Source organism: Magnolia sinica, chromosome 5 (genome assembly GCF_029962835.1).
Source record: "Magnolia sinica isolate HGM2019 chromosome 5, MsV1, whole genome shotgun sequence".
NCBI lineage: Eukaryota > Viridiplantae > Streptophyta > Magnoliopsida > Magnoliales > Magnoliaceae > Magnolia > Magnolia sinica.
The window spans coordinates 25,513,707-25,540,303 of record NC_080577.1 but is presented as its reverse complement, the minus strand read 5'-3'; the positions used below and the strand labels follow the sequence as shown (position 1 = coordinate 25,540,303).

General features: G+C 38.0%; 1 protein-coding gene across 1 annotated transcript; it reads left to right on the top strand.

Moving 5' to 3' along the window:
- LOC131245810 (E3 ubiquitin-protein ligase PRT1) lies at positions 1–21,763 on the top strand. The gene is made up of 7 exons (XM_058245518.1): positions 1–193; positions 12,853–12,881; positions 12,968–13,147; positions 15,386–15,799; positions 15,906–16,109; positions 19,878–19,999; positions 21,164–21,763. The coding sequence occupies exons 1-7, from the start codon at positions 69–71 to the stop codon at positions 21,434–21,436; spliced, it is 1,347 nt and encodes a 448-aa protein (XP_058101501.1). The 5' UTR covers positions 1–68; the 3' UTR covers positions 21,437–21,763.
- Positions 21,764–26,597: the final 4,834 nt, after the last annotated feature.

Sequence of the window (26,597 nt, the reverse complement as noted above, 5' to 3'; positions counted from 1 at the left end):
GCAAAAGTCCTTATATCCTTCTCATCGATTCCCGGAAATTCGCTCTCTGCAAATTCTCTTCCTCTCTCATGGACGAAAAGAAAGCCGCTCCGGATTCTTGGATCGCGTCGAAGGAAGATCAAACCCTAGATCCCTGCGTCATCGACGACGACGATGACAACATCCCCGAATGCTTTCGCTGCTGCGTCTGCCTGTAAGTCGATTCGACATCATTTGCCGCTTGCTTCCATCTATATGAATGTGTATGTGTGTGTTTGTGTGTGTATATACACATATCTGATATTCGAATTCGCATTTCTGCGGTTTTTCTTTTTTCCTCTTCATCTCAAGATGGTGTTAGTCTTTCATGGGATTCTGGGGATTTGGGGTTTTCTGTAATTCTAGAATTAGATAAGCTGAACTGGGTTGTAGTTTTGGATTTCGGTCTGTTTCCGGATGAGAATTGTAGCTTTTAGCTTCAATTCTATGTCATTGCTATGCATTTTATGATCTGTTTGGACAGGGTGGATCCTGATTTTGTTTTTTGGGATTTTCCTCTGAAATAAACTGGTAGTTTGGTTTATCAAATTCTGATGGGAGAGACACAACTTTTCCTTCTATGTGAAAATCAATGGTATTAACCATATAAAAGATTTAAAGGATGAAAATCACTTCTAACACAAACAAGCAAATCATCAAGCGATGCAAGAGACACAACACCAAGATTTTTTACATGGAAAACCCTCCGATGTGAAGGGAAAAACCACATGACCTAGTCCGACACAAAGCCATTATAATAAAAATAATGGAAGTACAATCATCAAGAGGCCTCTCTTGGATACTCAAACTACATCACCCAAAGGTGGATTACAAGCAACATTAAAGAAATGAATTTTCTCACCAATTAGGGATTGTAGAAAATCCCTAACACAACATTTGGAGAAGACAATCGAAGAAACTGGCATTGTGGATGGACCCTTATGAATTCGGATGTGAATATTTTGGTTGTAGAAGGCTCTTGTTCTTCATATTCTAAAAAACCCCATTTTTCTTCTTCTTTCTCCCATTTTCTCCAAGAAAGAAAAACTCCCTTTGTTGCTAGAACTCTCTCTAAACAAAAAACCCTTTTTCTCTTATTTTACTTTGCTTGGCCAAAGGACCAAATGCCCCTCACACACATGTGGCAATAAAATACTTAAGCCCACACATGTGGGTCCCACCTCCACATGAGGAGGGACCCCAACAAATTCTTCCTCAGTGGAAGTGGAAACACAATAAAAGGGCACTTTTTTTCCCCTATTCTCTCTCTCTCTCTCTCTCTCTCTCTCTCTCTCTCTCTCTCTTAGAATGATAGTGTAGAGGGAAAGGGTTGTTCATCTCATGCAAGTGCGCGTTGGGATAAAATCCACTGATTTCATTATTCCATCAGTCTGCATTTTACAATAATCTTTGCGCAAACAAGAAAACAATATCTCCTGATAAATGGACTACCCAAACCAAATCCCTAAGAGCTAGGGGTCATTTGGATGCCTGTTACGGGTCGTTTAGCAGCATGGATTCAGTGGTAATCAGTGATAATCAATGGAATAACAAAGAGTGGTCACATTTGGCAGGAATCCATTTACCACCAATTTATCCATTTTGAAATCACTAGCAAGAGGCGTGATTTGAATCCCGACTACCACTGATTAACACCTAATACCACCGATGATGTTAGCATGAATATTAACAGAATTTGACTTCAAGAATTAGTGGGCCCCATCATGATGTTTAAGTGAAATCTGCCTCGATCAATAGGTGTGTCACCCCATTTTAAGCTTAGGGCCCTAAAATCACCCCTGTTCATGATTCAATTGGGCCATACAAAGAGAAAAGACATGGGAAAGGGATGCCCACCCTTGATTTTTTCAGGGCCCACTGTGATGATTATATGAAATTCACTCCAATCATTAGATGCTAAGCTAAAATTTAGGCCTCGGGACAAGAAATCAATCCCATTCGTAATTTAGGTTCCATGTGAAGGGAGACAATTTGGAGGGTGAACATTACTATTTTCCTTTCATATTGCCTACCTAAATCACAAATGGGGCAGATTTTCGAACCCTACAGGTAAACTGGGGTGACACAATTGGTGATCGAGGTGGATTTTACATAAACATCATGGTGGACTATGTATGAGAATTTTTTTAATTGTGCATGTGGTTCATGTTAGTGACTTTTGCATGAGAATCGCTTGAATTTGACTTCAAGAACTAGTGGGCTCCACTGTGATGTTTAAGTGAAATGCACCCTGATCACTAAGTGTGTTACTTTTTAGCGATAGGGCCATTTCTGCGATTTAGGTGGGCCACACGAAGGGAAATAGTTTGGAGAGGGATGCCTTGTATACTGTTTCCAATTGTATGGTCCACTTGAAATACAGAACTGGTGGATTTTTGGGCCCTATGGCTAAAATGGAGTGACACACCTGGTGATTGGGGTTGATTTCACATAAACATCATAGTTGGCTGCATGTGAATTCGTAGAATCTGTCTCATTGATGCAGGGAATGTGCCAAATGTGACTCACATGGATTCCATCTACATGGTGCCATACACTACCGAGGATTTCAATTAAAATGAATTCTATGGGAATTGTGATTTGGATTCTAATTCATATCGAATCCATGCTGCCAAATGACCCCTAAATTTTAAGTTATAAACACTTTACACCTGAAACTTATGCTTGAAACACATGTAAAGTGTTTACGGCCTGCCCTGTTTGGCTTTAAGAGCAAACAATTGTCTGCGTTTGGATAATCTGTGAAGTGTTTATAGCCTGTAATGGTGTATTCACACCAGATAGAGCTTGGAGAGGTAAATTTTTATAAAATCTTCAGATGATATATAAAGACTTCATGCAACATTGATCATTAGGTTGAACTCACCTCAGTAAAGCTTTGGGCTCACTAATTCAAATGCACTCTTACCATAATGCCTATTGAAATTCAGAGATGGAAGATATTTATATCTGTCTTGCACAAGGGAAAAACTTTGATACTTTGGATTGTGATGGATGATATTAGGAACTTATATATTAATAAATAAATGGCATAATCATATAAGTAATTCAACTTAAATTGTCATATCCCTTAGATGTATAATGAACCAAAAACTACGCTAACCATCAGATTGGGGAACATTTATTGGACAGCTCAAAATGGAAACTATTCAATGAAACTATGCTGTTGTTTTCTCTCTCTTTCAATGAAATTCCGTTGCCTTTTATATAATTAAAAATAAAAATAAAAATGGAAACTATTCAACAAACAAGTGTCCACAATGAAGAAGTCAAGATTGCTCAGCTCAACAAATATGATTTTGGGACCCTGATTTATTGCTGGTGGGTTTCACAGTTTGAGGCCATGTATGCCATGTGTACAAGTTGTGAGTGCCTGCCAAGCATCATACTCCGGTGGAGTATCAAATAACTCCCCCTTTTCTCATGGAATCATTTGAAAGTCCCGGTACACAGTAACAAAGGGTTTTTCATGGTGTCCTGTATTAGAAGTGGAGAGCAACCCATATTTCTCTCACTAAAGATATCAAATAACATCCAATAAAGTCAAGAGTCAGACACCAAACATCATTAAGATCACAATGTTTGGGCAAGAACCACATCCGAAAAGGATATTCTATTTAATTCAATCAGTGCCACCCCAACATGTGATTATGCCCTTATCTTGAATTTGGCGATCTTATGGCCTGTTTGGATTTGGGCAAAGTTGTGTCGCGACTAGTAGTCCATGGCATGATGTCGCTGCGAGCTGGTCATGGACATGCTGTTGTTGAATTGTTGCTTCGCCACTTGTTTATCAAACACCTTGGAACATGGACATGATAGATTGTGAAAAACATAGGGAACTCAAAAGATTGTTTGGTGGCACATTGACACGTGCCACAATTTTGAGTGCTTGAAGATTATGGTGGCACAAATGCACGTGGATGCTTGAACTTGAGAGGTCGCATAAATGGCATGTCGGAACATGTAACATGTGCACATATGAGGGTGATCATCATGTGCACCTAACTGTAAAGTGTCATTGACTAGTAGTTTCACCTTTCTACTTCCATGGTTTAACGGTCATATCCATGACCACTTGTCCAAAACTCCCAAAGTTTCCATGCACAAGAGATTGACAAACCACAGACATTTACTTTTGTCCATGACTACTAGTCAGGAAACAACTTTACCCAAATCCACACAGCCCCTTGGAAGTTCCAAATATGGATTCAACTAGGCTTTGTTTCAAAACTTATTTTCTCTAGATATTTTAGGATCTGATTGAGAACTGCATATCTTCGTTGTAATTATATGAATCTTTTAAGTTAATGGGAACTCTGGAAAACAGAGAAGTTTTGCTAGGTTTTATAATCTGCATGGGTTTAGGTTGAAAGAAGTTTGTTCAATTTCTTTTTTTTTTTTTTTTGGGGTAGCAGTTGATTACTGGCATTGCTTTGCATGATTTGATTTCAATTATTTTATTTTACTTGTTACTAAAGTAAGCGTGGGGTTTTGGAAATCACAAAGCTGTGGTATGGAACCAAAACTCAGCTGCATGCACTCTTCAAACGAAACCCATGCTTATGCCCTCAAAGAATTGAAAATCGGTTTCAGAGCATAACATGTCCAGGGACTGTAACTGCCACAACTCATTCAAATTCGTCCAAAACTGTGGTAAATGCTCCTTTATGAATTAATTGACTGGAGGAAGTGTTATCTAGGCTCATTATCAAAAGTTCTTCACCAGGTATCGATCTAGTGGAATTGGAAACAAAGCACGTTGTTCTAAACTAACCACAGAAAATATGAACCTCTATCCTAGCATTCTTTAACCCAACTTTAACTAAAGTATTCAAAATCAGTTATGTAGGTAACGGTTGACACCGTTATGCGATACGGGCTTGAAACAGTGACCCCCTAAAATTTGGACTTGAAATGGCCATTACGAGGGCCATAACGGCATTACCCCCATCACGGTCAAATAGTAACAATAAAAAATGATATATATATATATATATATATATATATATATATATATATATATATATATATATATATATATATATATATATATATATATATATTGGTCATTTTAAGTTGTGATTTTTCTCATTTTTTGGCACTTTTCTCTTCTAAATTCTTTCCTAAACTATTCTACTGCAAATTCTGACCACTCTTAACTTGAATTTTCGGATCAAAACAAGTTATCTCAGGGATTTTGTTGAATCGAAGCTTTGTGGGCTATTTTCTAGAAAATCTTCAAAAATAGGTATTTATACATTTTTTTGAATTTGTTGTTATTGTTGAATGTGATGCGTTATTCGATTTAGAACATAGGAACGTGCAATTTTCAGATTATGCAATTGATTTTCAATTTGTTTTTTTGGACTATTTTTGGCCGATTTTTTAAAATTAAGAATTTTAAAAAAAAAAATCATTTTCTGTTTTAATGGTTGAATATGATGTGTTAATCATATTATAATATATCAATAGGCAATTAATAGATTATCCAACTGATTTTATATTCATTTGATTTTTTTGGACTAATTTTGATCGATTTTTAAAAATTAGAAAAAATTATTTTTTTCAATCTTTTTATGTTTTAATGGTTGAATATAATTTGTTAATCATAGTAGAACATATCAATGTGAATTTAACATATTATGCAATTAATTTTCTAATTTTCTTTTTAAAATTTTTTTGGATTATTTTCGGTTGATTTTTAAAAATTAGGAAAAATTATTATTATTTCAATCTTTTTATGTTTTAATGGTTGAATATGATGTGTTAATCATAGTAGAACATATCAATGTGCATTTAACATATTATGCAACTGATTTTCTATTTTTAAAATTTTATTTTCATATTATTTTTGGCCGATTTTTAAAAATCAGGAAAAATCAAAAATTGTTTTTCAATCCTTTTTTGTTTTAATGGTTGAAAATAATGTGTTAATCATAGTAAAACATATCAATAAGCATTTAACAGATTATGTAACCGATATTTTTTATACACACACACACACACATATATGGGAAAAGGTACTATGCGCTCGACCTCAGGAGTCCGTCCCATGAGGTCGAGCTATGTGGGCCCCACCGTGATGCGTTTCGAACATCTACCCCATCAGTCAGATGCACCATTCCATCGTGGGCCTAGGTCTCAAAAATCAAGTCAATCCGTGACTTGTGTGGGCCACACCACATACAGAAGTGGAGAGGGGCCGTGCACCATTAAAACATTCATAATCATTTTTTGGGCCCACCGAGATGTGGTTTGCAAATCCAGCCCATCCATTATGTGTGTCCCACTTGGATGAGGGTTCAGACCAAGTTTCAGCAGCATTCAAAACTCAGGTGGGCCCCACCAAGTGCTTTTATATGTTTTAACGATGTCTTCACATGATTTTAGATGGTATGGCCCACCTGAGTTCCATATACGGCTGATTTTTGGGATATCCCATAATTTAAAGGGGACCCATCAAATGCACGGTGTTGATGGTCAACACGCATCACGGTGGGGCCCACACAGCTCGACCTCACGGGAGCTTATCGTGAGGTCAAGCGCATAGTACCTTTTCCCTATATATATATATATATATAGTTTTGGACTATTTTCAGTCGATTTTTAAAAATTAGGAAAAATTAATTTTTTTTCAATCCTTTTCTGTTTTAATGGTTGAATATGATGTGTTAATCATAGTAGAACATATCAATATGTATTTCACAGATTATGCAACTGATTATATATATATATATATATATATATATTTATTTATTTATTTATTTTCGGACTATTTTCGGCCGATTTTTAAAAATGAGGAAAAATCATTTTATTTTTTCAATCTTTTTCTGTTTTAAGCACATATCAATGTGCATTTAACTTATAATGCTGCTGGGTTTTTTTTTTTTTTGAACTAGTGACTTTATGCTTATATTTTCTTATTTTGGACATGTTTTGGAGCTTTGTGAGGTTTAAAACTTAATTTCTTCTTTATTGATTAGATTCAGAAGTTCGGACTTTATTTCATTAATCTATTTACATTAAGTTTTCAGATTTAATTAATTCATTATCCTATGAAAACTGTATTTAACTTAGAGAATCGTGTAGACTCTTACACAGGCCATATCTACCTAAGAACCATATCTACCTAAGAAAATATCTAGGTTTGGCCAATAAGGAAGTGAGGATATTGGATGACAACATTTTTAGAGGATAGGTGGTAGTAGGCACATAACGAATTGCAACTATTATGATAGACTAATAACTGGTGGAATTATACAACTCAAACAACATTTGACACATCGAAAGGGTCAAGTTGTGGGATGTACTAGAGTACGAAAAGAGATAATAACCTTAATGCAAGCCGGTTTGGATGAGTCGAATGGGAAACGTGCTACTATGTAGAAGAAAGATGAGATTCTGAGGCGGCCCGATAGGATGTGTTTGGTCCTGAATATATGGGCGTTCGTGATGAAGATATTATTAATTATGACGAAGATTCAGATCAGGAAGTAACTATAATTAAGAGAAACCTTGCGCTTTGCTCGTGAAGAGGAATAACGTTTGTGCATGTTTGGTAGGAGGGGCTTTATACTTGATACAAGGGGGGAGGGCAGTGGGAGTGAGAGTGCAACTAGGAGTGCGACTGCATCTACAAGTCGGGGTGGGGGTAGGTTGGGTGGATTACGACGTATGTTTGGTAGCCAATGGGAGACATCTTTACATGATGCCCCTGTACTTGTGGAAGAAGTAAATGAGCCTAGGAGACCCTTTGTCGATCCAATCCTGTTTAGGAAAGAATGAACTAAACAAAAGAAGATAAAACAAATGTGGAGTAAAACTTCCATTGAGAAGCCAGGTAGGGCACTAACAAAGTTATTTATACATGCCAACATACTCCCTAACACGACCAATTTTCTATATTGGTAGGTGGTAATTGATGCAGCAACAGAAACAAGCGAAAGAATTAAAGTTCCCACGGCTAGGGAGATTAGGGGAAAATAGACAGATGTAGAGTGATGCAGAGTATGCGCATGTGAAAGCATACGTGACAACCTTAAACCCATATGGCATGCCAGAGGATGCTCGATCATGTGCGATGGTTGGACTGACCCAACCAGACACAGTATGATTAACTTCATGGTGTATTGCCACTTGAGAACGGTGTACCATAAGTCATTTGATGCATCGGAAGAAACAAAAAATGATAATTATATTTTTTTCCTAACGGACAAAGTGGTGGATGAGATTGGAGAGGAGAACGTGGTACAGATTGTTACAGATAACGAAGTAACATATAAGGTTGTAGGACAAAAGTTGATGATAAAGAGATCACATATATTTTGGTCACCATGCGATTCTCATTATGCGATTCTCATTATATTGATATTATATTGGAAGATATTGGGAAGAAGAAGAGTGTTAGGGAAATGGTCGAAAGGGCAAGATAAGTGATGACATTTATTTACAACCATAATTAAGTAGTCACAATAATGGGGAAGTTCACGAAGGGACGAGAGTTGCTGAGGCTTGCGGCGACTAGATTTGCAACAAACTTTATAGCCTTGGAAAGTTTATACCAGCAAAGGGGAGAGTTGAGTGAGATATTCACTTCCCGAGATTGGCTCAACACAAAACATGGGAAGAAGACATCAGGAACATCAGTTGATGTTGTGAATACCAAAGGGACAACAAATATTGGAAAAAGATCCAGAGGATTCTAAAGGTGATGGAGCCACTAATGAGGGTACTCCGTCTTTTTGAAACCGACGAAGCACATACTATGAGCTTCCTCTACGATGCCATGGATAAGGAGAGTTGAAAATTCAATGTAATTGTATAAGCCGTGAGTCTTATTGGAAGATAATCAACAAGAGATAGACAATACAACTCCATCACGATCTTCATGCAGCTGGTTACTACTTAAATCCTAGGTACAAATATGCCCAATCATTTGTTGCGGATAATGAAGTTCGTGTTGGGCTAAAGAATGTGATAAAGAGATTAGATTTTGACTTGGATATACAAATAAAGGTGTTGAATGAATTAGATATATTTGAAAATCGTCAGGGTAGCTTTGGAGATGCTCTTGCACAACATGTAATATCTAGGTTGCAACCGGTCGAATGTTGGATGAATTTCGGAGAGAGTACGAAGGCTCTCTAAAAAATTGCAGTAAAAGTTTTGAGCCAGACAACATCTTCTTCTAGTTGCGAAAGGAACTTGAGTTGTTTTGCACTTATTTATTGAAAGAATAAGAATAGATTGCAGACTAGGAAATTGAATAGACTTGTTTTCATGTACTACAACATGAGGCTAAGAATGCAATGATCTCATAGGAGCATTACAGGCGCCGGTAACACGGACTACTGTCCAATAAACTTGAACAATATTTATGATGAAGACAACCCACTTTTACCTTGGTTGGAAGCAATGGAAAAACATATTGAAGAGGATAGTGAAAAATTGAAAGCTAATGACCCAATAATACGCACGAAGCAATAAGAGAGTAGTGTAGCTGTATTGTACCCAGAAAGAGGGGGCAAGGTTCATTTAAAGTCTAGCTCAATGGAAGAGCACGAGCAGTAGTAACAGCGAGACCGAGTTGGATGATCATGATGGTGGTGGTGATGACACACCTGATGCCAGTTCCACTTCTGGTGTTGCTCAGCACACCATACAACCGTCTATAGATCGCAGGGCTGATAAACATTGACAGGTCACACGAAATCAAACTTATGAGTATACTAAGTTACGATACAACCAACAGAAGGAAGCTAGGTATAGTGGTGCACCAGGAGGTTCGGAACATTAGCAATCCCATGGTCCTGGGCATTATGATGGATATTTTTATGGCCAATGGGATTATAATTATACGAATCCTGTTCTGTCACATTCATGTTGGAGTAGTCCTCCTAATACATATCATATGATTATAGATATCTAGATCCAAATCCAAGTTACTCATCACAGACACATTCTCAATCTCAAGATTCTCAACCACCTGAGTACGGGCACTAGTACGGCTATTCGACGGGCACTAGTGGATGTCCTTACTCAAGGTCGGTGTCGTTGCCTAGTTAGGATTGATCATCCTCTGGTTTCGTTGACTTGGTCTTTCCCTCTAACATTGGATATTATAGATATGTAACACCTATTCCACAACCAACGTCTGATGATTACGATGACATGGAGGTCGAGCAACCTCAACAAAGCAAATTTTCATTTTGGTGGTGACTCAGGAATTTTATTATAGTAAGTATGTATTTTTGTAAACATTACTTACATTTAAGGTAAGTATTGCTATATACCCATTACATACACATTCACCAAGCAAGCACACACTTAACATTGCCGAACTTGTACTTAAAATAACTCTCTTGACAACCAATCAAGTAATCCTTAATCAAGTTGTAGGGGAGTATATCAGATATATATATATATATAAGGATGATAAGATAGGAATCATAGAATAGGAGAAGTCTCTGATATGTTGAATACTTTAAATAGAATGAACATTGTAATTTATGCAAGTTCTCAGGTATGTAATATAGAATAAATTATGAAAAATAAAAACAAACACTTATACATGTGAGATATTTTGATATTATATTAATTCTAATATATCTATCATTGATATTAGATAGAAAATTAAATCTATGAGTTTTGCAGTCGATTCCAGGTTGTTAGGTTCATAAATTGATCAGACAACCCGATACAACTTTCTCACCAAAGAGTGAACCGTTACACCACATAAACATGTTCAAAATTATGAATGAATGCATATTTGGAATATTTAGAAATTTCCAGATTTAATGGATATTTTTTCCGATTTTTTTGACAAAAAAAAAATTTGCTACAGGGGGCATATCGGCCGTTACGGCCTGTAGCCGTATTGGTAACGGTGGGGACCATTATGCCCACCGTTATTGCAATGGTACACCTTGACTTTGATGGCTCTAGGGAAATGCTGGTAGGAATGGCACTGGTGGAACCATCCAGGATGATCTACAGGGAACTTCATTGCTACATTTTTTTTTCCTCATACTATATTATCCTATTTTGTTGAATTAATGCTTTGTACCTAGGCATCTAGTTGGTCCTATATCTTTACACACCATTCCAGACAGATCAAAAGTGACTCCATCTCCGTGATTAATGCACTTATGTGACACTGCAAACACACATGACAACTGTTGGGAGCCATTGAAGCTGAATGCAACTCACATTTGCTGCAAGGCTTATGCAGCTGCTGATAAGTGGGTCACTGCAAGAGTTAGTCTGTAGATTGAGTGGCATCATGTTCCATCCAGTTCCGTGCATATTCTATGTTTTTGAACTGGTTCACTTCTATGGATATATTTGTTTATGCTAGTTTGATGTGTATGGGTATCCTATAACGGTAACGGTGGCCATAACGGCCACCACTGACACTTTACCTTTACGATATGGGTGGTAATATGGCCCTCATAACAGCCATTACAGTCTCTTCTTTTATTGAAAACAAAATCTGAAAAACCTATGTCTGTCCAATAACTTTGAAAAACAAAATCTGAAAAACCTATATCTGCCTTGTAACATACTATTACGGGGCTGTTATGACCTTTACAGTGGCCATAACGGGCCATTAATGGCAATTACAGGTTATTTTTTCCATAATGGCTGTTACAGCCGTTACAACCCCGTAACGCGTAACGGTTGCCACCGTTTCCTTTACGTAACGGCCTTTACAGCCCCATAATGGCCTTTACGGCACACCATGCATGTAACACTCTTTGGCCGAAAAAAGAAATCTTCATGAAGTAAGCCTGACAGACTCATGGGTAGGGAAAGAAGATATGAACAGCCATATGTTGTTAGACCTCTCCATTGATCTTTGACCTTGTGTAGCATTTGTGGCCTTAACAGTTGCCTCCTAGAAAGCCCTTTGCTTCATGTCATTGGTCCATTCCTTTTTTTTGGCATGTATAGTTGGCCATTTGTAGTCAAGGCATGTCTTAGAGTACTTTTCATATGCATGATCATTATGAAGACAAGGATCCAGACAAGTCCAAAAAAATACCTCTGAACCCTCTTGGCAAGTATTGTTCCCTTGCTCAAGCAAGCAGTTCATCATCCTGCACCGAGTTCTACTTTTTTGAAGCTCAAAAGCTTGACTGGTGGACACCATTTTCACCTTTTGTTTTGTTTTGCTGTTTCTCTAATTTAATGGAAGACATCTTGCATTTTGGAAAGGGTGCCTCGTGGGATCTTTGTTACATTTCTGATGTGGGCAACATTGGCTTGTCTGGAGTGTGGGGTCTTTGTCACATTTTTGATGAAATTAGGTTGCTCACCTGTATGCTAAACATTTCATTTACTCGTATGGGAGATGGGCTAATGACATTGCAAATGCAGTCACTAAAAGAGTGGGTCATTTGGCTCTTTGTATGGGAATTCTTTCCATTATCTTAATTCTTTCAATACATTTAGTTGTTGCTTTCTAAAAAAATGGAAGATATCCTTGCCATGGCTGCTGTAGAACTCACCCATATGATGTGTTTGTGTGGCCCACTCCACACATTAATGGAAACAGCGCACTAAGTTCTTGGAGAGATTTTAATCATCAATTATAAATAGAAAAAATAAAATATCCTTGGATCCTGTGGATGATATTCAGATTAAATTAGATTGATAGAGCATAAAATCTCACTTTTACAGGTTTTACTTTATAGAAACATTTACAAAGATTGTGAATAGCTTCCATTATTCCATATGGTGATAATGTTAGTGGTTCTTTGGAACTTTTTGTAAATATTATTTATCATTTGTTTCTTTTTGATGTTGCAGGGATCTCCTGTACAAGCCAATTGTGCTTGGTAAGTAGGCATTGCTGTGAGTTGTAACTATAAATTTTAGAATTGGAAGGTTCCCTATACTCATCTTCAAGTTTCTTTTCATGCAGCATGTGGCCACATCTCATGTTTTTGGTGTGTTCATAAAGCCATGAATAGTTTCCGGCAGTCCCATTGTCCTATATGTAGGCACCCGTATAATCATTTTCCTGGCATCTGTGAATTGCTCCACTTCTTGCTCATGAAAGTTGAACCCGTGGCATACAAAAGAATGGAAATGCAAGTGCTAGGTGAGGTTTCCTTCTTCTTCTTCTTTTCTTTTTTGGGTAAAAGTGCCAGGTGAGCTTTAGTTCAGAGTATTGTCCTTTTTTCAATGATTGTATCTGCTTAATATTCAAGAGTCTAAATGTTCTTATATGCATGTACTTAGGCATGTTTGCTTGAAATTAAGGCCCATTATCAGTTGGTGCTGTACTTCTTTATGTGTATTTCCTTTCACAACATTATGCATAGACTTTGCCGATGTAGGTTACGAATTTCTTTTTTCACCCAATCTTGCTTCATGAATGTTGTTTTTGTGCCACACACACGCACACTCTCTCCCTCCCTCCCTCCCTCCCTCTCTCTATTTTTCGGGGAAGGGGAGGGGATTTTGGAATTGGGATTTTTATTTTTATTTTTTCATTTCTTTTTCTTTTAATCAAGGTGGAAAGAAAGGAGCATTTGATTTTTCTTTTTCTTTTTTCTTTATGTATTTTTACTTCTATTGTGTCTGCTTCTTTGGGGTTAAATTAGTGTGTTTGTGGTTTGGGTTTTGAATTTGATTTGATTTGACTTTTTTCCTGGTTAGGGATTTGGGTTTCTACATTTTTTATTTGGTGGTATTTGAGTTTTATTCATCCATTTGTTTATTTATTTATTCGGGTTAGGGTTTTATGGTTTCATGGATTGTTTGTTGAAAAATAGGGATTTTGGGTTGTGGGTTGGTTTTGGAGCTTTCTTTTGATTTCTAGGAAATAAAGGAGGTTTTTCAATTCAAGTGACTTTTGGGGTTTTGTGGGGTTCTTTTTCCCAACTTTTTTTGGAAATAATTTAGGATGTTGGGCGACGGCATTTTTATCAATTTCCCAAACAAGTGTAGAATGGTCAGTGTGCGGCGGCAGAATGCGATTGTCAGAGAACATAGGCAGGTGTAAGAAAAGACCCCTTTTGATTTATCATGCACTTACTGCTTGGTAGGTGCGCTTTCTGATTTTTTCTTGGCACTACACTGTTCTTCATGGCTGCTTAGTGGTTTTTTTCTTTTCTTTTTCACTGTTCCCTTTGTACTCATTACTGACCTATAGGAAGTTTCTTGTTGTTATCACCGGTACCACCACCACCACCATTGTATTGCGTTTGCTGGACTGATGTGGGTTTGTAATTGGATACTATTGGGATGATTTGTTACAAATTGTTAGGTGCAGTCATAATTCATCATTGCATAATGATGTCAAAATCCTACGAAAATTGGGTCAAATCTTAATGAAAATGATTTGAATCCCATCTTGAATCCCCTTTTAGATGAATCCTATGATTCTATGATTTGAGTCCTATGATTTACGATTCAAATCCTGATTTATGATTCAAATTATATTTATTCTCTTTTATTTTAAGCTTCAGTTTGCTTTCAGTTTCTGTTTTTAAATTGGTGGGGGCTTTAAGAATCATTTAGAAGTGGTCAATTACTTTATTCTATTCTTTATAAGGGATTACATGATGGATATTTTCTTCGACTTTAAATCATTTTGCATTCTCTTATACTTTCTTACTTCTTAATTGATCAACACACTAAATTGATATAGTGTTCAATAACGGTAATGGTGGGCATAACAGCCAGCTTTATGGCCATTATGACATGGGTAGTAACGGTTGTTATCGCCTTGTAGTATCAAATTTTTTTAAAAGGGAAAAATGCATCATCCCTGTACATGCCCATATCAGTCCGTTATGGCCCCATATCACATAACGGCACCACCATTATCATTATGTTACATCTGTTACAGTCGTAATGTAACCGTTTTTTAATACCAAGTGCATAACTTATCTAGAATGTTTTTTTTATAGCTGGTCGTGATTATGTTGACCTATATGTATTGTGGTAATGATGGTTAGAAATCAAAATATCTTTTTTCGCTGGTCTATTGAATCAAATGCAACTTTCTAACAAGATTCTACGTTTAAGAAAGGTGACATGAACACAAATTATTAAAGGATTCTTGTATGTTTTTCAAGGTAAATTTCTTGAAAGACAGAATAATGAAAAGACGAGAATCTTTAACACTATCATGGTATGCTGGTATTACTTGGTGCATATTGATGGGAAATGAATGATTGATGAGTTTTTTTTTTTTTTTTCAATTTTTAAGAAAACCATAACAAATCTTATGATTTATAATACGATTTGTGATTCGATATGATTCAACTCTTTTTACGATTTGCGATATGATAACGATTTTGACCGCATTGACTGTTACTACACTTTTCAGAGGAAGAAAAGAAAGCTGACTGCTTCTCTCCCCAGATTGATGATCAGTTAGCCACAAAGATGGTACATTCTAGTAAAGAACCAGATCTCCTTGTCTGTTCTCCATATTCTTCCACTGAGTGCCATTATCGGGTAGACCCATATTCAGATGCTTGCTCCCCAGAGAAAAGTAACCTTGGTGATGTTGCGAACCCATTAGATTGTGACACTTCCTCTCCTGATAATGTGAAAATTGTTCCTGCTAAATCTTGTCCTGGGGGTTCCGGAACTAATAGAAATCTAGCTTTGGAAGAAAATAATTTCCTAGAAAATGGTACTGCCAGTGGAATCTGCAAACAAGTTTCTGTCACTGATGTACTTTGCACTGCGTGCAAGCAGCTGCTGTTTCGACCTGCGGTTCTCAACTGTGGCCATGGTGAGTTTTTCCCTCTTACTTTGATGTTGGAAGCTATTAGTAGGTTGCATGCCATTAAAACCAGTGAAATTCCTTGATATGTTCTTCCGATTATCTTTTTGTACAGTATATTGTGAATCCTGTATAGCTACTCCGGTGGATGAAAGTATCCAATGTCAAATTTGTCAAAGTCTGCATCCTGGAGGGTTGCCAAAAGTATGTTTGGTGTTTGATCAGTTTTTGGAAGAAAATTTCTCCAAAGAGTATGCACTTAGAAAAGAAGCCCTTCATCTCAAGAAAACATGCTGTCAGCAAGAAGGTCCATCAACTTGTAAGTTGTGGCTGTATGTATTACCTGTTTTGTAGAACGTCAACTTTTTCGCAGTTATAATTCTTCATAATTCTTTCTTTATTTTTTAAGTGTGCGAGGAAAATGGTATTTATTGCTAACATGGTCATGAATAGCAGTTTTGGTCTGATTCGTTCAGAGACTGGAACTGGTATACAACTCAGCCCAACCCATTGTAACTCGGTCAGGCTCATTCTGACACTGTCTGGTTCTGGGAAACGACTTGTCCAATGATTTGTATCAATTTTCACTGATACTGAGTTGACTCGGTTTTGAACTATATTAATTAGATATGTGATTGTGAAGATAAGGGGATTGATTCACCACGCTCTATCAGTTTGAGCTTTTAGAGCAAGTGGTTAGTTGTCATGCATCACCCAACCAGCTCAGTTTCATGGATTCAATTTAGTTTGTATTGGTTAGGTGCTAAGTTCACAACCCAGCTTTCTCAGGTTTGCTGTGCGAATCTGTCAACCCTTTAATAAAATCAACGGTTCCAACACAAGTCATGAAGTTTGGTTGCAAATGCATGATGGTCTTATCCCCTAATGACTGGTCAGAACATGGTCATTGACAAGTATGATGTCGCCACATCAGAATGCATAAACTAAGCTCTTCAATCTTCGACTTGAAATGAACTGTTTCCTTCAACAACCAACTATTTATAAGGATCTCAAAGATCATTTTGTCATGGTAGTGTCAAAGTCAACGCTCTGAAGTCTGAATGGCATCAGGAAGCATAGCGGCTCGGCCCAAAACTGATACAATATGGGCGTATTGGTCCTCTATAGGTCATTTGTTTTTTCCAAAAGATTATGGGAAGCAGGAAAAATGGAAACTCAAGCATCTATCTTTTTGTGCGTGCGTGCGTGTGTGTGTGGATTTCGTTACATATTAATCAAACATCACAGGAATCACCATTCATCACAGGTAATCCATAATGTCAACTGTATATAATGCGAATAGCTTGGGGAAAAACTTCCCACACAGTTTTTGGAAGAGCTAATACCTTGCCTTGTTAAAGGACATGGAAAGTGTATTTAGCCAAGATTATATTGATCTAATTTCCTCACTGGCTGATTGGTGGATATTTCATTGAGGTTGAATAAAAACAGTCAATGGTCCAAATTCAAGAAACAAATGCTTATTAATCAGAGATTAGAAACTGTAAATCAATATGAATTTTGGAAAATATCTATCTAATGCATGTCCCACAACCTGAATGGTTCGAATGAGTTGATGCATGCCAGGTGTACAATTTCAAAGTGTCTGATTATCAACCATGACGCCTTGCCAGAGTATGAAATAGCTCCCCTTTAGAACTGCTTCTCCATCCCTCTCTGTCACGTCTTGTAAACCAATTAAGTCTCCATGGGCATTGCATGTTAGGAAACATGGCTTGTCCAAGTCACTTTGTTAACCAACCTGAGTCAAATGTTATAGGTGGATGGAGCCGAATTCAAGTCCAAGTCTGCCAACCATGGGTGGTAGGTTCTCCCTTTGTATGGCAGCTGCTTCCTGTTCTCTTGATGTATCATTCATTGCTTGAATACAAAATTTATCGGTCTCGAAAGGTAAAAGAAAACAAAATCAGCGTCAGATTTTTTTAAAAAAGAGACAAAACAGTTGCTGCTCAATTTGGTGATGATGATGATGAAGATGATGTGCTGCTGATGATTTTGTTTTAGTTTTGGCCAGTTCCAGAATTGTTATGTTTCTTACGCACCACTGATTGGCTATATCAATGTGAATTTTGACTACCGTTGGTTTTATGTTGCTGATAAATGAGATAAACATATTGATATGTTTTCTTCAAAATACCAATGATCATCAGCTGGTACTTTGAACCTTGTAACCACTAAAAGAAGATATTTTGAACCTTATAACCACACTCCAGTTTCATTTTGTCCAAGTAGTTATGGGATTTCTAGATAAAGTCTGCCTCGAACAATGAGGCAGGCAGTCCCCAGCCTGACTAGAGGAGGGTTGATGCTAGCCGCTTTTAATTTTATATTGCTGATAAATGAGATAAAATATCAATATCTTTTTCTTCAAATACTGATGAAAATGAGCTTATAGTTTTGACCTTGTAGCCATACTCTGTTTTCGGTTTGTCTTGGTAGTTGGTGTCTTGGTGTTTGTTAAACTCCTCCTGGCGGCGATGAGCTAGCTGGTCCCCGTTGCAGGTAGAGTAGGGTTGATGTCAGTTAGGCAGCCAGTCCTTGAACTTCTGCCAAGCAATCGTAAAAAGAAATAAAGCTGTCCCCAAATAGCTGGGCCAAGGCTATGAAGACAACGATGCCGACCATGACGATGAGTGGTGGATCATTTGGTGAGTTAAGGTGACAAGTGTATCCAGTTGTGTATTGGGGATGTTGCTTTTGACCTGCATATTTTGGGGATTGACCTGCCGCATCTGAATTTGGTTAAGACTTAACGATTACTGACCAAGAAGTTTCCCAAAGTGACCACTTTCAATACCTTGGGAAGGATGTTGCTCAAAGAATTCAAGCTGGGTGGAAGAAATGGAGATGTGCCTCTGGAGTTTTCTGTGATTGTTGTGTACCACTCAAACTGAAAGGGAAATTTTGTAGGATAGCTATGAGACAAGCCATGTTTTATGGAACAAAATGTTGGGCAGTAAAACAACAACATGTTTATAGGATGAGTGTAGCTGAAATGAGAATGTGGAGATGGATGAGTGTCAAGACAAGGAAGGGTAGAATTAGAAATGTGTGCATTCGAGGGAACCTAGGAGTAGTAACAATTGGTAATAAGATGAGGGAAAATAGACTTAGATGGTTTGGTCATGTTCAACGAAGACTAAGAACTGTGCTGGTTACGACTTAGGAGTGAGTTGGCACAAGTCAAAGGCTCTAAAAGGGAAGGGGGAAGGCCCAAAAGGACGTTGATGGATGTGGTAGGAAAAGACTTGATGACCTATGGTCTAATTGAAGGTCTAGCCCTTAAAAGAGTGGAATGGCGGAACGGGATTCATGTAGCTGATCCCAATTAATTGGGATAAAGCTTAGATGATGATGATGATTATGTTTCATTCTACTTTATTTTATGTTATATTCTTAACCACCTTTTCTTCTGCTGACCAAGAAAATGAAAAATAATGAAACCTCTGCATTGACTGTTAGAATTTTTTTTTTTCACCTACAAAACTCTGTTGCATTGCTACCTGGACGAGTTTCCAACAGCCAACTCCGTAAGTCTCTGAGGCTTTAATTGAGTGACTGTTCAAAATAGGGGGGAAAACCCCCTCTTAAATAAACTTGTCTTGGGTTATTGTTATGACCACTCTGAGTGGGAAACTGTTATATTTCTTTTGCTATTGATTTGCAACAATTACTTCATTGCAATGTCAGAAGGCTCAGAACCAGCATTCTTGATGAAATTGCAGTGACCAAAGGAATTTTGTCCAGTGCTGGAACTGGCTTGCACTGAATTGACCACACATCAAACTTCTGCTTCTGTGTTATATTTGTTCTGTTGGACTTCATCTCACTTGCTTGTCCTGCAATGAACAACTGTTTATGCATCTCACATGTTGCTGAAGGAAATAACACTATCATATCTACTTGTATAAATACGTCCCTTGTTATATCATCAAGATATAAATACATAATAGCTGCTCTATGCTAATAATATTATGGGGTTATTTATTTATTTATGTTCTTAAGCCAAATTCCTGCACATGATATGGGTTTTGTGCAATTTATTAATTCTGGTATGTGATTTTAGGTGCCGTGCAAACTGAGAAACAGGCTATAAAATCATGGCTGTCGCCCATTAAAAATGACTTCTCATGGTGGACTGAACATGCGTCGAAAGTGCATGTGGGAGTTGGTTGTGATTCATGCGGGGTAAGGTCTTTCATGTCGAAAATGTGTCTATTTTGCTGATCTATTATGGGTTCCAACTTCCAATTTAGATGTCAGCCCCCCAAGAGAGAATTTCCCCAATAACACAAATGAAATATCCTCTACGGCTTACATCACCTGGGTATGGTATGGACGTCACATATAGTTATGGGCCTAGTTGTTGCACTCAACGAGATCTGCAAATCTCAGAGTACATGGACATGTTTATATACTAAACATTTTCACTTTTTTTTTTTTTGGTGACTAGGCCATCTCCAATTATATTTAACCTTTTGAAATATCATTTGGTTACAGCCAAGCCACATCAACACAAATCCCATCCCCATACCCAAACTGTGTCATATCTGACACAGTTCTTCCAGGGATTAGAAGGATCTGGATATCCAAAAATTCAACTCATATTTTGAAGCAGAAAAATTATCCTAGGAGTACTATATATGGTTGGAAAACACTATAACTGATGCAACCACTTGTTAGCCAGGGGAAGTTTTCCAATGTCGAACACATATTGAAGTATCCCTATGTTTATTGGGCTCAATCATTTTGTCATACCTATTTGAGGAATGTGTAGGAAGACTGACGTGCCCTTTCCATGCTTTAGAAAGATCCGGTCACCAACACTGAGGCCTGTAGCCTGTAGGGCACATCAGGCCTCCATTCGATGCCAGGTTTCTGATTTTCCATCTTCTGTCTGAAACACCTCAACTGCCTTTGGTTCGGATGCAATATAATGCCCTTCAAATTGTTATAATCATGGTTCAGTTGGGGATTCCACATTTTTAGGTGGGTGGGATGCGATATTCCTTGCTCCCCATCGTGATAACTGCAGGTCCCACTTGAAGTTATCCTAGTGTTGATTTGGAGGTGAAAAAGTGCTCTTTTAGGTGTGTTTCTAGAGATATTTGTCTAGCACAAATGTTTGACCATTTGGATGTCCATCTGAATAACTATAGATCGCTGACATAATGGATGATCTGGGGCTGCATTTGAATGGTACCTAAACTGAAGGATATTTCTAAATCTCCGTGTAAAAGATTGGGGTATTTTAGTCACCTTGTCATGCTTACTTGAGAACGACAATTAATACAGTAGCTAACACCTTTGGTATGAAGAGGGAGAGCACTCATTTTGAATTCGTCTCTGCAGATGTGTCCAATAATTGGAGAGAGGTACAGATGCATAGATTGTGTGGAGGTGATTGGCTTCGATCTGTGCGGAGACTGCTATAAGACCCCCTCCAAGCTACCGGGTCGATTCAATCAGAAGCACACGCCGGACCACAGGTTTGAGCTTGTTCAATCAAACATGTTGCGTAATTTAGTGATGAGGCTTGTGGTTGAACAGTCTGAAGATGGTTCTGATGCTACCATTCTCTCTGATGATGTTCTTGACCCACAAAACACGGATTCTGCCACCTGAAATCGCAAGCAAGCCCAGAGAAGTGCATTTAATGTAATCTCAAATATACTTTATTTGACCCAAGGTATAAGTCATACAAAAACGTGCTCCTAGAATCCACACCTAGTTCTGTACTACCGTGGAGATGCAAGGGATGGAATCCATTAGTTTTGGTCCATGGCCCATCCACGGGCAGTCTCAAACAGTTCAGATTCTCCAACTACGGCACATACCGTGATAAAGTTACTAATAACTGAACTGGAAAAAGTGCAAATATTTTAGGAATTGTGTAAGAATTCTACTGCCAGTGATGCGTGGTTCAGAAATTTGGACCATTGTTATGTTGAACTCTGCTTATGATGATCCTGGCCCATAAATATTCTTAACATGATTATAGTAAACCTTTCATTTTTTGGCCTGCAAATCAACGTTCAACAAGGCATGCCAAATGGTCAATATTTTAATGAAAAGTCCTTTGTTGGCAGCTAGGATCTCCCCATCCGCAAGATTTGTTGTATTCCCACCACGGTGGGACCCAACAGTGGTCTAGATCATGGAACCATACATTCCTTTTGTACAAACTGTATCTTTCTTTTTCTTTTTCTTTTTTAATGGAAACTAAAGCATGTTGTGCTTACATTTCACTTGAGGATCATCTATTCGCCATAAAATATTAATCTCCAGTATTAGATGATACTAGGACATCTACAAATCATGTCAAACTAGGAGGAGAGGAGGTGGTGTGGTTCAGAAATTTGGACCATTGTTATGTTGAACTCTGCTTATGATGATCCCGGCCCATAAATCTTCTTAACATGATTATAGTAAACCTTGTATTTTTTGGCCTGCAAATCAACGGTCAACAAGACATGCCAAATAGGAGGAGGAGGAGGAGGAGATGTGTGTTTGAGCCAAGACTGGGACAACTGGCTAATCTAAATAAAGTCCGATCTAACTGTTTGGTACATAAACGGGTTCAGGCCAACTACCCAGTATAAATACTGGTAACATTACACCTTGGCAAGAGAGCCCAAAACAAATAAGTAGCTTAGTCGTTGAAGGAGGTAGTAGAGAAGATGGAGTACATGTTATATGACAAGAGACAATCTAGTCAAATACCTCTTACCAGGCAACACAAAAATTAACAAGGGCTTTAACCACATCAAAGAGGCTTCAAATCCAGCAATACATGAACCAAATCACAAAAAACTTTAGTTGATCAACAATTGGGCTTCATATCAGCAATGCATAATTTAAAACCCCAAAAATTGCAGCCGTAAGCCACAGAGAGGAAAAGGCTTTGTGACTTTCAAAACAGAAAAAGAATGAAGAGTTGAAGAAGGATTTGTTGTTGTGTAGCGAGGGAAAGGGGAAAGAAAGAAAAGAAGATTAGAAAGGGAAGGAAAGGAAACACCACTTGTTTGGAAAGATTAGAAGAATAAAACCCATAGAGTTAGCTTCACCGGTAAAAAAAACTTAACAAATCCTATTCAAGGCAACACAAATCAACTAATTTTTCAGAAAAATCTTCAGAAATAAGAATTGAAGGAGAATAAGAAAACAAAAATGAAGGGAAAAAAGAAAAGAGAAGAAGAAGAGATCCCAGAAGAAAAATAATAATAAAAATAAGAAGAAACCTTAGATGAAGAATCCTTTTGACCACTCGGGCTTTGATATCATATTAAACAGTGGTAATCTCGAGGGCCTATGGGAAGAGAGAGAGAGAGAGAGAGAGAGAGAGAGAGAGAGAGAGAGAGATATGCTGGTGTGTATTGAAACCCCAACCCTCTGCTCTATTCTTTTTCGAAAGGTGAGAAATACACACGCACTCATGGGTTCTCCAACCCTTGACTTCAGAGATGAGACACATAGTGTCTACCATTGAGCCCAGAGAAGAGGCCCAATTCTTTATTCTTATTTATAATAGTAAAAACGTGAATGGGGCCCTATAGGCCTTAGTATATGGATGTAGGCCAAATGGGCCTTATTCAAGTATCAACCTTTTAACACTCCCTCAAACTGGAGTATCTTAATAAGGCCTAGCTTGGAACAATGGCTAACATAATTAAACCTTAGAAAAAAGAAATTCTTCTCTAACATACCTTATTAAGGTGCAACTTTATGTAGGCCTAAATGCCCCACAAATGATCATGGTGGACTATTGTACAGGAGTTGGTGGATTGCATATGCCACCAATATCACCATGATTGGGAGATCACAACCATTGGAACAAAAGCTTGCAAAATGGACTATAAAAGCTTATTTATTTAATTCTTATTGTTCATGCCTTTAATCATATGATGTATCCAATCATGGGCATCTTATGTTGTCTGAAATCTTCCTCCTATCCCAACACCACCGTTAATCTTAGATGGCCTTGCTTGGCCTCCACATAGGGATTCTCACCTTAACAGTCATCTAACTCATATCATATCATGTATGAAGTAAATTGTTAATTAATTCATTTTTTGCACTGAACGATGGAGATTTAAGTCCATAGAGCATTATGAACATGAAGGGTCAGTACCTAACATGGGTGTGGATTTGAAACAATCCAAAAACCCCTTGGTGCAAGAAAAAAGAAAACAAGTAGTTAAATCTATTGATTGTACACCAGCCGCTGATTGTTGTAGTTTTAGGGCCATGGTCCATCCGCAAATTTTTTTTTTCTGCTTTAGTTCTTTTAAGTGATTTTTGAATTTTTATTTTTGGACAGTTCAATTCTTTTCTTGCACGTGTGCATGTCAAATGACCATTTACTAGGGACACGGATCAGGTGGTGTTGCCAACACCTCAAGGTATTGGGCGCTGTGGGGCCAACGTGATGTATGTGTCTTATATCCATGCTGTCCATCCGTTTTGTCTCTTTGTTTTAAAGTACGAACCCAAAAATGAAAGAAATCCGAACCTCAAGTGGACCACACCACATGAAATAGTGGTGATCGAATGCCTACAATTTTTTTGGGGGCAGCAAAAGTTTTGTATCAGGTTGATGTTTGTTTTTTTATCCTTCATCTAGGTCTGAGTAACCTCATCAACATGTTAGATGACACATAAACATTGTGGTGGGGCTTAGAAAGGTTTCAGCACTAGGGGTCATTATCCCTACTGTTTCCTGTGGTGTGGTCCACTTTAGCTTTGGATCTGCTTGATTTTTGGGTTTATGCCTGAACTTAACTGGAAAAATAGATGGACGACATGGATATAAAATACATGCATTAGGTTGGGCCCACAGCACACCACACATCAACACACCACCACTGCGGGTGTTGGCGCATCCTTCCTGTTATTAGCTTACAATGCTTTATGAGGTATCCTGTTGTGAGTGAGATAATAGTACACCTAGCTGAATGTGGGGCCTACCGTAGTGTTTTTATACCATTCAAATCTTTTAGAAGGGTCACCCATCATGAAATGAGACGGCGGAGAGAACAGGCTAATCCAATCATTAGGTGGGCCTCAGCATGAAATCAACAATCAACCACTTGAAAACCTCCCTCCAAGTTCAGGCGACCGGTTACAATGGTTGGATCTGCCTGGTTTTTTTTTTTTTCTTTTCCGGGTGGGGGGGGGGGGGGGGTGGACACCACTGCGTGAGGCATGTAGCTAGTTGCACAAAAAATCTAGGTAGCCCACAAGAAGTTTTGTTTTTGTTTTTTGTTCTTCATGTTTGGACTCATGCCTTAAAATGATCTAGAAAAATGAATGGACAGTGTAGATATAGAATGCATACATCAAGGTGGGCCCCATGGTAAGGGCCGTACAGTATTAGGTGAGGCCGGCACTCCTAATCCGCTCCCCTTATTTTAGTAGTTAGGTTTACATGAACTTGGATACCCTGGCAGAGCATGATGGTTGATAGGACATGCAGTAATGTAGTTTTGCGTTGAATTTATGTAAAAAAATAAAATAAAAATTCAACTGTCCAGATGGTGGGCTTCATTTTAGGTGGATGACACATTAAAACCCTATGCTGATTTAAATTCTTAGATGAGTGATCGATGGATACTTGACAAACGGTTGTAATGAATATAGTCCATGGTCCAAATTCGAGGGACAAATGTAGATTAATCAAAGGTTAGGATCATTCAATCAAATCTTTTTAGTGACCATTAACTATCTACACTGGATCCTGCAATTTATAATTTAAGTTAATGTATGGCGTTGCTTCATTACTTGATTTTGAGAACAACAGCAACGCCTGCTGTCGCAACAGCTTTAAGAAACATATTCGAGACTTCTTCAGCAATATCCTCGTTCCCCAAACATGGGATTTTCATCATCAACCATGCCATGGGTAGCGTGGCGTTGGATGGGAACCCACTCCTTCCAGGTTCAGTCCTTGGGATTGTTGCGTCATTATCAAACCTACCAGACTCAACAGAAGTGGAGACGACGGAAGAATTTAGAACTGGTGAGTACCATTACAATGTGATACTTTGCCGGAATATAAAAAGATAGTGGAAATTACAAAAGATATCTTAGAAATTTGATTAACTCAGTCATGAAGGGGATGCCCATCCATATCTAATGTTAAACTTATATTGCGGAATTGATAGATCATATATGCATTAATAATGGAGATTCAATGCCATAACCTTAAAGCATACTTAATTTGGAAGACATTCTCGATTCCTCAATGTAGCCGACGAGAATCTTGATCTTCCGCACCTCACACTTTTAGGAAAATCTCTCAATGAAACTTGGGTTTTTTCTCTACGTGGATGAGGGGACCAAGACATCTATTTATAGAAAAGAGGGCTAGAGAAACTTACCCATCTAAATTCTCTCCTCTAGGGTCTCCACACCTAAGGATTCCGTATCCGCTTAGTAACAATGTATAGGGACTACAGTTCAAGCGTCCTGCTTCAAACCTATTTACAATTATCGCAACTGTGGTGGGGTCCACTGAATCGCTTAATCCGAATAATCCAACGGTCAGATTTAATTCTGTGATTATGTGTAGCCCACCTAATAAGAGTCTTACATCTAATGTCTACTGCCGCTTCTCTACCAGCTACAACAGTGCAGGAAATGGAGTGCATACAGGGGAACTCTATGGTCATTGACCAATAGCCAGGGAATCCACCATATCAATTGGGAGATTGTCATCAAGCCAAAAGAGTTGGGTGGGATTGGGGTCAGAACACTTAGCCTCCGTTGGCATGGCATGGGCAGATGC

Excerpts from the sequence above, each read along its gene's own strand:
- LOC131245810 (XM_058245518.1), top strand. The coding sequence starts at position 69 with ATGGACGAAAAGAAAGCCGCTCCGGATTCTTGGATCGCGTCGAAGGAA. Across the intron at positions 13,148-15,385 it reads AATGGAAATGCAAGTGCTAG|AGGAAGAAAAGAAAGCTGAC; the intron begins GTGAGGTTTCCT and ends TACACTTTTCAG. Across the intron at positions 15,800-15,905 it reads GGTTCTCAACTGTGGCCATG|TATATTGTGAATCCTGTATA; the intron begins GTGAGTTTTTCC and ends CTTTTTGTACAG.